Below are 14,711 nucleotides of genomic sequence, written 5' to 3'. Positions count from 1 at the left end.
GGGGGTGGGGGGCTGGGAGTTCTGGGGGGGAGCTGTCAGGGGGCAGGAGTGGGGAGAGGGATCAGAGCAGTCAGGGGACAGGGAGCAGAGGGGTTTAGATGGGTTGGGAGTTCTGGGGGGGCTGTCAGGGGGTGGGGAGTGGTTGGATGGGGCGTGGGAGTCCCAGGGGTCTGTCTGGGGGTGGGGGTGTGGATAAGGGTTGGGGCAGTCAGGGGACAAGAGGCAGGGAGGCTTAGATAGGGAGTGGAATCCTGGTGGGCAGTCAGGGGACGGGGTCCCAGGAGGGGGCAGTCAGGGGACAAGGAACGGGGGGAGGGTTGGGGGTTCTGGGGGGGCGGGAAGTGGGAGGGGCAGGGGCGGGGCTCCTCCCGTCCTCTTTTTTGCTTGCTGAAATATGGTAACCCTATCTGTGAACCCCATGACCAAATCCTTCTGTACACCAATAGACCCCTCCCACACAGAGCCCAGCTATGGGGGCCCCACTTGCCCAGATACTCTCCTCCCTCTCTTCCCCCCACAGCCCAGGGATCCAGAGGGAGAAACAGCCAGATGCTTGGTCCCAGGCTTGCATGGAGTTTCCTGCTCCCCACTGTCTCATTCCCTCAGTGTGTGCTGGGAACTGCAGCTGCTAGGAACCCTCTAGCTCCCTCCCCCTCCCACCAGCAGTGTCTTCTGTGTGTGAGCTTGGCTCTGCCGGGTCCAGCAGCTGCTAGAGGTGGCCAGCAGCACTGCAGCCCATTTCTGTCAGGGAAAGGAAATTCTGCACATAAAATGTTAATTTCTGCAAAATTCTGCATTGCACAGTGGCACAGAATGCCCCGAAGAGTAATGCCAATTCAATTCAAGATAGACTTTTCAAACCGGCGTGCCTAAAATTAAGCTCATAACTTTAGAAACAGAGGCCTGATTTTTTTTCCCACTTGTTTTGAGAACCTACAAATGTTCTTGGAGTCATTGGGAGGTTTAGCTGCCTAGCACCTTTTGATGATCACTGTTTTTATTTAAGTATATAAATATGGAAGTAGAAGCTCAGCTGTAAGTATTCACATTTGAAAATCTTGTCCTCAACTTTCATTGTTTAATGCAGATTAAAATATGAGGGAGGTGGTAGAATAAAGTTACAATGAAATAAGGCTACAAGAATTAACTGAACAAAGCAATATAAAAAGCCCAACAATTCTTACTTGTATATTCTTTTAAAAAGAAAAGGAAGAAATCTATCTTGATTGCTTAAATTCATACACATCTTTTTTCATACCAGTCTATTACCCAACAATTAAAGCAATACGCTTAAAATATTTGCCATATTATGTGTTGACATTTTTCTCAGAAAGGTAAATGCTGATTATTTTTTTTTTAAATCTAATTTCATCAACAATCATCACTAAAAGGGGCTATCTAATCTCTTATTGCATACAGTCAGTTCATGCCAGTTTAAACAGACTCCTGGGAAATAGATGCAATATTTATAGTAACTTATGATTTAGAAAAGCCTCTTCATTGCATCGTTGTAGATGTTTTGAATTCTTATAAGCTTTGCCATAATTTTGGAATGCCAATTCTGTATGAAAGTACTAAGATGAAAAAATCTTCCGGCTTCACTGACTTCAGTGTTTTTAATCATGCTATTTGTATTTTTTTTAAATTGTTAAACCATTTAAATTGAAATTGACAGCTGCAAGGCCACAGTGCTTCCACTCGGTTCAGGAAATGCAGTTGGCCCAAGAAAAATCCACAGACTTGCAGTGTGAATTTGGGCTAAGCACTTAATATGTCTGTGCCATAGTTCTTATTTGTAAAATGGAAATACTAATGCTTTTTCTTCCATCATTTCTCTCGTATAGACTGAGATCTTGGGGTCAGGGACTTTTCTTACACTGACTTTCAGTTTTAAGTGAAGAAGAGGTTTCAGTTCCATATATCCCCCAATGTGTGCATCAATTCCCTTGGACACATCCTATTCACAGGGTCTACATGAGGGATGTGAATTTCTCCATTGAATAAGGAAGAAGGGTTTTTGGTTGAAATTTTATTTTGAAAATGTCATAAAATATAACAAACCACACTTCATATTCTAACTTGCTTATCCAGCTTTGTCACCAGATACCTTTCTCTCCTGCGTTCTCAAATGTTTCCTTTCATGGTTCTTTATTCATTTTTAGAGTATTGAATGTTTACGTATTTAGAAAAATGATTACAAAGATGATATTGTCAATGCCTGGTGTTTCTGGTCCTTAGACTATGTGTTATGCTGCTGCTGTTTCCTAGTATACTACTGTGGTTAGATTGTCCTCTAGTCTGCCAGGGACAGTGAGGTATTGTTGTGGCCTTTTCTAACTGTTTTCATTGCTGCAAGAGTCTTACTTAGTCTCTTGACTGCCACATGACCGAACAAGTAGTAAATAAAGACTGTATTGATGGCAGTGGTGTTCATCTTGGAATGTGGTGTTTAACAGTTACAACAAGTTATTACAACACCCAGTAAAATACTGGGCAAGTATAACTTTAAATTGATAAAGTTAATGGGAGCAAATTAGTTGTTCATGTTGTTCTTACCTTCTACTTAAACGTCATATTAGTTTTCAGCAAAAACTAGAATAGAAAATGCTTTTCTGTATTTAAAAGTTAAGTTTTACTCAGTTGATCAAATACAAATCATTTAAGCTAGTCCCTTGTTATTTAAATTGTGGCTTTCTATTTGAAAGAGGCAACTTAAAATAAACGGATTTAATATTTATTTTTGTATTACCATAGTATCTAGGAGCCCTAGACATGGACCAAGACCCCATTTTGCTAGGTGCTGTACAAACACAGAACAAAAACACAGTCTCTGCATGATGGAGCACTACCTTTTTCTTAGTGCATATCTGAACATTTTATGCCAGTTTTCAGTATATCAGTTTGAGGTCAAGTATTCGTATTTCATTTTACAGGAATTCTGACCATATGTCTTGGCTGGTGGTGGAGAACACAATATGCTTTCAGATGTACAAATTACTACTGACTTCTAAAGTATATGAAGTATTCATTTAGGACTAGATTGTACCCTTGCCTTATGAGGCTGTTCAGGAGAGTAAGTGCTACGGGACATAAGTAAGGGTATCGTCAGGCCTTCAGTGTTTTAGGTTATATTGCCGATACATTTGTTTTTTCTTTCCAGCACCCCACACTCTTTCATTCTGCTCTGGTGAATAATTTGTAATTCTTTGTTAGCAGAAGAGGTACTGCATTATGGTTTTGTTTTGTTGTTTTGTTAATTTAAAATAATGGAACACCACACACTCTGCCAGTTCCCTATTTAAACATTTAATCTCTGGAGTATGGCGTTCAGGAAAAAAGAAAATTTCCAACCTAAACATACAAGACAAGATCCAACATGTTTATTTTAAAAGGACTGAGCTAACTTGGATCAATTTTGGATATCAATAACTTAATGATAAATATGACAGCATATGATTAAAATGGATGCTGATGGAGGTGCAAGATGTTTCTCATTGACTATAGTCTTCTGCTGATAATTATTTAAAAAAAATGTAGGATTGTCAGACTACTGAAAGGGAAAATGTTTAATAAAAATGATAAATTAAATTATTTGACTCATTTCTGTTTCTCCATCCCATGCTTCTCTCACACTCTCATCCCTACAGGCCAACAAAGTTCTTGTCCCCAGAATAGCTATCCAGTATTTATGCTTAAATTGGATGAATGGCAACACTTTCCTAATTCAATTTTTAAACATAATGTAAAAAATATAGAGACATTACTCTGAGACAAAGCCTCTCTGAACTTAAGGATGTGCTGGGATGGGAAATTTTTAATTATAACTTTTAGTGTAGTAATATGATAATGCTTCTTATTAAACATGTAAGAATCATACCCTGATTTATAATAAACTCATAGTTCAGCTTTTGGCCTCAGAGTACCATTCAGTCCAAGATAGTTCAGGATGAAATTATTATTCTGGAAGCAGTTAGCATTCTAATATTTAGGATTAGTTAGTACTGATAATTTTTCTCTTAATGCTTCATAAAAAGGTCTCTACCATGTGTTAATGTTAGTGAGAACAATAATTTTGTGTACATTTACCATACTATTTTGATGTACATAATGTTGCTACATCACAAAGCTCATTCAGATTACGAGGTAGAAGACTTGCATTTCTCCTTTGCAATATTGAACCTGCTTCCTGCAAAGCTTTAAACACTTTATCCCAGGAGTAACCCTGCTGACCTCAATAAGACTGTTTAATTACTAAAAATATTTAAAAGTTAAGCATGTGTATGATTTTTGCAGAATCGAGACCTTGAATTGAATTGCTTTATTCTTCATTATGCCATTCCTTAGGGGGCAAATTTTTCTGGTTGTAGCTAAACCCAGCTGTTATCCAAAACTTTCATAACACAACTTGAAAGCTTTGCAGTTATTCATTCATTAGAATTACTTTTTTAAAATTTATCTAACCTTAGCTGCATTTTAGACTCTCTGGTCTTGTTCTATGGCACATGTGCAAGAGTAGAATTCTTTACTTTCTTAATGAAAATAAATGCAGCCTTCCTTCCCTTTTAGAGATTTAAAAAAAAAAAAAAAGTTTTTTTCCCCTGAAAAAGCTCCAAAGATTGCTGAAAGCATAGGTATATTTTTTTTCTTTTTAAGATTACTATTTTCAGAAGGAAATGTAGGTAATTACTTTGGGGAAAGATAAAGTTGGCACAAAATATATTTACTTTTGTGAATCAAGTTTTAAATATTCAGTTTTAAAACTGTCTACAGTTACCTTTGATAGAAAGTTGTTAAATATTGGAAACCAATTAAACATAATCATACTGTACTAAAAGCATGTTTTTAGTGTGTCGTGGTGCTATATATATATATATATATATATATATATATATATAGCGTTTAGCTTACTAGATGGTTTCATAAAGATGAGACGCTGCATTTGATGATGATTAGGATAATATAAAAACAACCATATATTTTGTGATTTCCACTTTTTGGTGGATGTATAAATAATAGAAGATGAAATGACTTAAACAAAATGTAGACTCCAATCTTTGTTTCTTGATTTTTTTCATGGTCAGTGCCCTAATTTGTTCCAGAATTAACTTTTTAAGTATGCTCTCTCCAGACGAAAACAGAGGAATTCCTTCCTTTACCTATGTTGGCATCTGAAACATTCCTGAGGGAAACAGTGGAGGTGTGATAAAATGGCAAGCTGGGCTAGACCACTTTGACACACACAAACACACTGAGAGAATTGGAAGGGGATACAGATTCAGCACCCAGGATCTGCAGGCTGCTCTAAAAGGAAGGTTGTTTTTGGACTTTGCCGCTGCATCAGTTTCTCTACTTCTGCAGCCAAACGAAACCACCTCTTTTGGTACTTTCTAATTCCTCTCTCCTCCTGGGGACAGGTTTACTATCAGAACAATTGAATTTTAAACCTAGAAATTTCCAGCCTCCTACAGGTTCACTGATTCATTACTCCCATCTTAAAAGTTTTTTTGTTCCTGCCTCTCCCTGCAGGTAGCTCCTGCCAAGCCTTTCCTGTGGTTGGTGTGGAGAGTCTCTCCCCTGGTCCCGTCCCTGACCCTCAATCCCCTTCAGATTCCCTGCTGGACTACCTGCTTGTCCCTAACTGAATTCAGATTGCCTTTTATATTTTCCCAAAAGGCCTGGTTAGTGAGCCACAGATTCCCATTGTGTTACCCCTGGAATTATTTCCTTTACCTGGGGAAGCAGGCTACGCCTGGCACAGGTGTGAGGCTGAGCCACATACATCTTAGCGGGTCAGTTCACCCTGTGACAAATGTCACAACAGGTAGAGAATATATTTTTTTTTAAAAAATCAATTTTATTTTCCCATTGGTTTGAGAGAGAAGATTCTCCCTCTACTTCTTCCCATTGTAGTGAGCAGTGAGAGTAACCCCATTCTCTGTCAGGTGGTGGCAGAATGAAGCTGCCAGAGACCAGGAGAAAGGAAATGTAATAAAGAAGCCTAAACTATTCCTGTTGTAGTCAAAAGAGCAGATCTAATCCATGAGCAGCATCCTCATCAGTGGATGTCCATGAAAGAGATTAGATCCTCTGTCACTTGGAACTATATATGTAGCCCTGCTTATGGTTCCCTTGGCCAAAATATTCCTTACCTGTAATACTTGTTCTCTGAGGATATACATTTCAGTGCTTTACCTTTTTTGTGTACACTTATATTTTAATCAGCTTTTATTTAGGAGTTCCCTCCTGCTTTTCAAAAGAACTGTCTGTGGTAGGTATGAGGGCAGCCCGTGGCACCAACTGGAAGGGTGCTCAAATGACTTTACAAGATTCCTCAGAGACTGAAAACTTTGAAGCTGTTGGTGTTCCAACCTAGTCTCATGCTTGAAACACAGACCCAAATGTGGAAATCTACTGAGAAGTGTATTTTTAGAGAACAAAAATTTCACTAAAATAGCTGTCTTGTTCAATACAACAGATTAGCTGTTATGTTATTGCTTGACTTACTGTCCCATGTTTGGGTTTAAATGATTATAGTTCAAATTTGCTCAGTTAACAAGTTACTTTTTTTCCCCTAGCTGATACTGCTATAAATCTCAGCCTGGGATCCGAAACTCAAGATGGGTTCTTTACAACTGGTCCATCACCAATAATAAAGATTCTGCAGGTCAAATTATGCCTTCCAGGTACAACCAGTGCAGCCTTTCAGTGCAACTCCAATGTAAATGAGAGCATAATATGGTTATACAGATGTAATCAAGACATAATTTGACTTTCAGCATCTTTATTACTGTTGGTGATCGGCTGACAGGAATTAACCTTGTTCAGTTTTTAGATCCTTGGGTGAGTCTCTAGGGTTGGTAGAATTTAAGACAGACAGACCTTGCAAACTGACCAAATTTGATCTAAAATTACTGAGACACACAAATATGAAACACTGAAGTACTTCTTTTTTTTAAAAAAACACTCATTTCAGAGAACTGCACTTTACATAGGAAAATATTTATCTAGCAAAATCACAACTTGTAACTTCAAAGGGTATATAATATTGAGCTGTGCTTCTGCTAAATTAAAATAATCTTTAACTAGATACTAGAAACACCAAGATTAACTGCTGCCTTAATTACTTCCTCCTTTTGTATGATAAATGGTTTTTACAATGACAGTAGACACAAATAGTTTTGAGTTTAGGAGCCTGAAATGGCACTTTTTTCCTTTAGCTGAAATCTCTTAAATGCTTCTCATGGTTCCCTTTGCCATCCGGATGTCGTCTTGGCACAATTTCAGTTACTAGATGTGAGGGTTGTTCGTTAGTCACCACATGTTATGCAGTTTGGCCCATGACTCATTCTCACAGCAGTCCCATGTTTGTGACCAGTACTGTTCCCTTGACCTTTATGATGTCAGCTAGTGGCAGAACTAGAATCATGATTGGATATTGTTTCTAAAAGACACTAATCTATTTCACTAATGAACAAAATGTTAAGTAAACATCTCACTAAATGAGTGCTTAGTTGTGTTAAAGTTTGCATCCTGGCTTCTTGAAATGTTCCAAACTACAGATTAACATAGGTAATTTCTAGTTTTAACCAAAAATATGAATGGAACCTGAAAGGTTTCTGATAATTTACATTGAATATCAGAAATCAGAAAAAGATCCCAAATAAGTACATTAGGGGTTTTTGTTGTATGTTTTTTCTTGGTTACAAAATATTTAGTCAAATTAAATCAGTCCCATATCTTTATTGAATATCACTATTTGAATATTGTTCACAGCATCAGAATGAGTTCTGTAATTACGAACTAACCTAGTTCATCTTTAACAAAAAAAAGGGAGGGGGGGGAACAAAATGTTTGGTTTTTAAATTTCATGTTTCAAATTGAAATGGAGTGACACCCCTCTTCCTCTCCATCCCTACTGCGGCTGATTAAATTAATTTGTTTTGCTGCAGTACGTATACCAGAACCAATGCCTGACAATAGAGATTTCACTTCCTTTATGACTACCCCAACAAGCAACACTTCTAAGCAGACTTAGGGGATGTGTGTGATGTAGAACAAATATAACTTTGTTAAATTAGAGCGAAGGTTGCTCAAGTGAATTTCCTGTCACTAAAAATCAGGGCAATTGCCAGTTACGGCATAACATGCTAGAGACAGTTACGGTGAGAGTGATTGAATGGGGAGACACAAATACTAGACAATTCACAATATTGAAAAAAATTCATTTTAAAACTTAATGCATTTAAAGTATTAATTTCCCTCAATTTTTTTTTCAGAACTGATATCTCATATTAATATTGAAAAGTTTGTCTTCGCAACCAGAGGTGCTTGAAATGTAACTTTCTTCAAAGAAAAAAGCTTAAAATCTCAGTTGTCAGGGCAAACTTTCCACTTGACATAGGTAAGTGAATCTGATCAATGTTAAATATGTTCATGCTGGCACCAATTCCATTCTTGGGAACTACTTAGTTTTTCTACATGTTTTAATTTTAACATGATCTCAGTCAACATGGATTTGCTTTGAGGACCAGCTGATTGGAAATCATATACAAGAAATGAAAGAAAAATTCCAGAATGAAAATGGGAGTTCCTAGGTTTTTTACTGGTCTTCAGTCGAGGAAAAAATATTTGCTTTGAAAGCATTTGTGTTCCTAAAAGTTATAAATGAAGGCTACTTGTTTTTAAGGTGAACCCTGCTACTCCATCTCAGTGACCACAAGCAAAATGTTACTAAATCTGAATCTTTAGTTTGATGCAGGCTGTCTCTAACAATTAGATTTTTGTGGTTCCATATAGAAGATGCAGAGATGAACAGAAACCTTCTGAAATGGCTCCAATCCTTTTCTTTCTGACTGAACCGAGCAGGTCATAATGGGCAACTGTTTCTTCACTCCCAAAGCCCCTCACCTTCTGATACCCACAAGTGTCTTCCCTTGTATTTATCATTTACTGATAGATGAAGCCATTGGAAGACCTCCTTAGGCCACACAAACTGAAGTGCTAGCAGCATGCAGGCAACATCCAGCTCTACATCTGTTAGATTAAACAGGAACAGCACCATCTTCCAGCTTTCTCCATGCTTAGCCAAAATCAGAATATGGTTGAAGGGCAGTTGTCTAAAGTTGAATTTAGGTGACACTGGTAAGAGAGCGGCTCCTTTGTAACATGCTTGATTTATCAAAGGGCTTCTGCATTTGAGTTAAATAGCCCTACAGCTTTATGGTCCTTCTGGACTCGAAAGTGATATTGGATACCCAAATAGCCATAGTGCCAAAAAATGCCCACTATCATCTGTGATGGGCCAGAAGATTGTGTTCAATGCTGTCCTACATGGACCTAGCCATGAAGATAGATCACACACAGGCTTGACTGTTGTAACTCGCATGTATTTAGGAATGGAGCCACAACTCCTGAAACAGTCCAGTTTGTACAAAATACAGTAGTGCATCTGCTCAGTAGAACAGGTTGCCATGAGCATAACCATCAGTGCTCCACTGTCTGTAGTGATTCACTGTTGAATAGAATACAGTTTAAAGTCTCTGGGCTGGTCCCCACTTAGTCCGGACTTCGGACTAAGGTACGCAAATTCAGCTACGTTAATAACGTAGCTGAATTCGAAGTACCTTAGTCCGAACTTACCGCGGTCCAGACGCCGCCGGAAGTCTCCCCCCGTCGACGCCGCGTACTCCTCTCGGCGAGCTGGAGTACCGGCGCCGACTGTGAGCACTTCCGGGATCGATTTATCGCGTCTTAACCAGACGCGATAAATCGATCCCAGAACATCGATGGCGTGCCGCCGGACCAGCCGGTAAGTGAAGACTAGGCCTCTGTATGTTAGCCAAATCCTCCATAAGTTAGTCTCTAGCTACTGAAGAGAGCTTTTCTCCTTTTACAACCATTACCTCCCGTGGCAGCTACGTTGCCTTGGAACAGAATTGTCAACTGATAGGGGGAAGACTCATGATTGTAGGAGACAGAACTTTCACTGGATCAGAACCTAGACTATCGCAAGAAGTAAGTGTGACTGCAGCACTAAACTGTGCAATCCCTATATGCCATCTCCTAGCTTTAGTACATTTTCTAAAAAGATAATTCAAAGACCTAAACTGATGGGCTCCACCTAAACCAAAATGGTACCAGATTGCTGGCACTTAGTTTAAAAACTGCTCTGCAACCTTTTTAATTTTAAGGGCAGGGGGACAAGTGCATAGGAGCATGTGGTTTGGACAGAGACATCCCTTCGGGGAGGATCTATTAATGGAGATTCTCTATGTGCTAGTAAGGAGGAGAGGATGGAAGATGATAAAATACGGGTACGATCTGATGAGAAACAGTCAAATGAAAGAGTCCCATTCAATTAAATCATGTAATGGCAGACAGCTAAAAAGTGACCAGTTTTTAAAGTGCTTATATACAAATGCTAAAAATCTAAATAACAAGATGGGTGAACTAGAGTGCCTCGTATTAAATGAGGATATTGATATAATAGGCATCACAGAAAATTAGTGGGGTGAGAATAATCAATAGGACACAGTAATACCAGGGTACAAAATATATTGAAAGGACAGAACAGGTTGTGCTGGTAGGGGAGTGGCACTATACGTGAAAGAAAGCATAGAATCAAATGAAGTAAAAATCTTAAATGAACCAAACTATACCATAGAATCTCTATAGATTGGGATTACTATCTATAATAATAAAAACATAGCAGTAGGGATATATTACCGACTACCTGACCAGGATGGTGATAGTGACTGTGAAATGCTCAGGGAGATTAGAGAGGCTATACAAATAAAAAAATCAACAATGGGGGATTTCAACTATCCCTATATTGACTGGATATGTGTCACCTCAGGACAGGATGCAGAAGTAAAGTTTCTTGACACTTTAAATGACTGCTTCTTGGAACAGCTAGTCCTGGAACCCTCAAGAGGAAAGGCAATTCTTGATTCACTCCTAAGTGGAGCACAGGATCTGGTCCAAGAAGTGAATATAGCTGGACTGCTCGCAGAAACCATTCCCTGCACACAGCATGCTCTGTCCATTCAATGTCCATATTCAACTTATTCTTCACCTCATCTTATGTCCCAGGCTTATTTTATCTATTGTAAATGTTTCCCTGGCTACTCCCCCTTATTTTAGCTAGTTCAGACATTTTGTTTCTAGCCTGCTGATCCATTTACCTCCCTAATCCTGTCCACCAAGAAATGAGACCTTAACCACGTCCAATTGCTCATGTCAAGCCAGGCTTGCAGTACTTCAGTTGCTATTTAAGTTGACTCCAAGCCCCACCTCCTTCCATTAATGTCTGTGAGTCACCTGTGTGGAATAAAGTCCTGCAGCCACTTGACGAAAAATCTGTTACTTACCTGTACTGTAACTAACTAACTTGTTTTTTGAGATGTGGGTGCAGATATGTATTCCATGAGCCCATGGGTGTTTATGAAGTCTGACACACAGTATAACTATTATTTATCTGTAATTTGATTACATGACTGACAAAAAATAAGTGGCAAACTATAATATACTGCTTCTGGATATACCTACATGTATAGGTACCTTTACTTCCAGGTAGGATGTAAATACCATTTAAAAATGTAACTGTTTAAATGATTAAAAATATTTAAATGGTTAACCGATTAAAGGGCTGGGGTGGCTGGGGTTGGGGCGGCTGGGGTTGGGGCCACTTGGGGTGGCACAGGGGTTAACGGTTAAGGCGGGTTAATCGGTAAGACTAATTCTTACCATCCCAACATCCAGGAGGGACTTTTTTTTTTTTGTAATAGGATTACAGCAAAATGTGAATACCATGTCAGCAAGACACTACATCAAAGGTAGACTTGTTACACTGCAATAGTCAGCAATTTGATTTCATTGCAGTTGCTGCATTTTGTTTTTAATTTCCCTGTACATAAGTGTATCAGAAGAGGATCGCACTTGAGTCTGCTGCTCTTGCACATAGCACTTCTGTGGCTCCCAGAAGGCGCAGCAGCTGAGTAAAACCGATATCCTTAAAGTTGAAATCCCACTTCTCCTGCTGATGTTGTAGTAGAAGTGCTTAGTGGTGAAATAATGCAGGTCTGATCCCAAAGTACAGAGCAGAAACAAGGAGCAGGGAAAGAAGGATAAAAGCAGAGGAGTTGTGACTAGATTGCTAGTACCAGATTTTATTTAATCTTGGACGGACCGTGATTGCCTCATCTCATATTGTTGGATAAAAAGGTTTGGAGTGCTACAAAGGCAGCTTGTTTTGTCTATGAAGGAGTGCTTTTCTGCAGTCTTCTGACCCTCCCCACCCTATAGTAAATGGAGCACTGTTGACTGGGTCTGGAGGGAGCATCCTCCAGCCTTCTTCAACTGGAGGCTAATGTTGAATGCTGTGATGCTTTTGAGGAAGATAGAAGGGGTAGTGTATGGGTGGAGGTGGGGTTGATGGAAAGATAGAATTTGGGGATGAGAAGAACTGGCAGGACTGTTGGGAGGGTGAGAAAGAGACCCAGGATATGTCTTCACTACCGGCCAGATCGGCGTGCAGCAATCGATCCAGCGGGGATCGATTTATTGCATCTAGTCTAGACGCGATAAATGGATCCCCGAGCACTCTCCCGTCGACTCCTGTACTCCAGCTCGGTGAGAGGCGCAGGCAGAGTCAACGGGGGAGCGGCAGCAGTTGACTCACCGTAGTGAAGACACCACGGTAAGTTGATCTAAGTATGTTGACTTCAGCTACGTTATTCACGTTGCTGAAGTTGTGTAACTTGGATTGATCCCCACCCCCAGTGTAGACCCAGGCCTAAGAATACAAAGCCGGGGAAATCAAACAGAAAGAACTAACTGAACTGATTCATATTGGTGTTGATTGTGTGTGTGTTTCTTTTGTTGTCTAGTCAGTGCAATTAGATGTGGTAATTAGCTGGTTTCATAGCAAATGAGAACTCTATAACCCTCCCAAAGATAGAGTAGGAGATTCCTGCCCCTAGACAAAAACAACATTAAACCCCAATAAGGAGTTTTATAGACTTATGAACATGTTGCTTTTATAATCCTTAATCACTCTATTTGTGAGTAGGTAGCAGCCAGTGTAAGCTTGTTAAATATAAAAAGTATTTGAAGAGAGATGTGCTTTGTTTTTATATTTCTATATTGCTGAACATGTATGTATAGCATGCATTTTACCTGCATTAAAAATATTGTTTTAGGAAATGTTGAAAGTAGATGTGTTTGGGGGGGATTTCATTTATCTAACTCAGAATTTGTCATTTTATTATGTTTAAGATGTCTGAAAATGACAACTTAAACTTTGATCTTAAATGTCACACATTTTACCACCAGTTTTGAATATAGTGTTAATCAAATCAGTTAGAAAATATTTTCAATTTACACATTTCTTTATATGCAACTCAAAAGCAGTGTTTTTTACTCCACTAATGTTGCAGTTCCTCATATTAATAGTTTTTCATTAGTTCAATAGGAAAAAAATAAATATTCCATTCTTGTGCTTTTATTCAATATCACACATACTATGAATGTAATTGATTTCTTAATCTGTACATTTTTAATTTATATACATGTGAACACCACATTTTATGTTAATTTCTATAATCTTAGATTTGATAGCTCAGAAATATTCCCAGTAATATTTAGGATTTTATTAGTACAAATATGTACTTTATTATTATTATTATGGTTGTGAACACCTACCTAGAATAGATTGGAATTAGTTGAGACTTTAAATATTGCAGAAATATGTAAACCTTTATGATCATTCCTGATAACATAATAGAATGCAGTAGAACATACATTTCGTTAGAATATACATGCTACCGTATATTCAGATATATAAACAGTTTTGTTTGGTCCATTTTCCTATTCATTTGGTATTTTAACCATTTCTAGTCTGTACAAGTTTTTGACCACTACTTTAAACAGAGGTTGGTAGGTAGGTAAATTAGTGAAAAATGTGTATATATAATTAATCGTAGTTGGTAATTTAGGCCTTGATCTTGCAACCACAAATAAGTACCGTTAGTCACTTGTGTAGTCTCTGAGATGAATAGGAGTACCAGCCTACAAAGTTGATTACTTGCATATATTTGCAGTGTCAGACATCTCAGGCTCCAGTAGGGTTGCCAACCCTCCAGAAATTAAAGATTAACCTTTAATTAAAGGTTAATCTTTGTTATGTGATGAAACCTCCAGGAATACGTCCAACCACAATTGGTAACCCCTAGGCTCCAGTCTTGAAAGATGATTTGTGCAAGCAGACCCATACAAAATCTCAGAAGAATTTAAAATGTCTGACTATAAAATGCTGAGGTTTTTTTTTTTTCCCTAGGGCCATGTGGTTATGATATTCAGGTTCCATAATGCCTCCTGCCATGACAGACATCCTGGACATCTGGGCAGTGGATTCACAGATAGGAGCTGATGGCTTAATCTCTGTGGACTTCCTGCTCCCAACTGGAACCTACATCAACCTGGATGTGCCTCGAGATGCCACCATTTGCCATATTAAACAGGTAAATTAGTGATTGGATTGCTATTTTAAATGAGCTCCATCACTGATTTTGTTGAGAAGTACTTTATATATTAAATGTTATTTAAAAGTCTTCTAATAAGCTTTTAGAAGCTTGTTCCTGTCTATGAAACCAAGGTGCAACTTTAAAAAGTGAATAAAATGTAAACTGGTGCAATGTCTTACTTAGACTGTA

The 14,711-nt window shown here is 38.6% G+C and overlaps 1 protein-coding gene across 6 annotated transcripts in view; it reads left to right on the top strand.

Annotated features, from left to right (window-relative positions):
- PIK3CB (phosphatidylinositol-4,5-bisphosphate 3-kinase catalytic subunit beta) overlaps nt 1-14,711 on the top strand; it is a 210,790-nt gene that overhangs the window by 90,988 nt on the left and 105,091 nt on the right. For 5 of the 6 annotated variants that reach the window (XM_054040185.1, XM_054040186.1, XM_054040187.1 and 2 more), the window contains exon 3: nt 14,336-14,519. In XM_054040185.1, the coding sequence (XP_053896160.1) occupies nt 14,367-14,519 (153 nt within the window). In that variant the 5' untranslated portion in view covers nt 14,336-14,366. Of the gene's footprint in view, nt 1-8,276; nt 8,402-14,335; nt 14,520-14,711 lie in introns of all 6 variants that reach the window. The other variant, XM_054040184.1, reaches the window with a different exon arrangement.

Source organism: Malaclemys terrapin, chromosome 9, assembly GCF_027887155.1.
Source record: "Malaclemys terrapin pileata isolate rMalTer1 chromosome 9, rMalTer1.hap1, whole genome shotgun sequence".
NCBI classification, from domain to species: domain Eukaryota; kingdom Metazoa; phylum Chordata; order Testudines; family Emydidae; genus Malaclemys; species Malaclemys terrapin.
The sequence above is the reverse complement of the archived record's forward strand: the minus strand, read 5'-3'. Positions and strand labels throughout refer to the sequence as shown.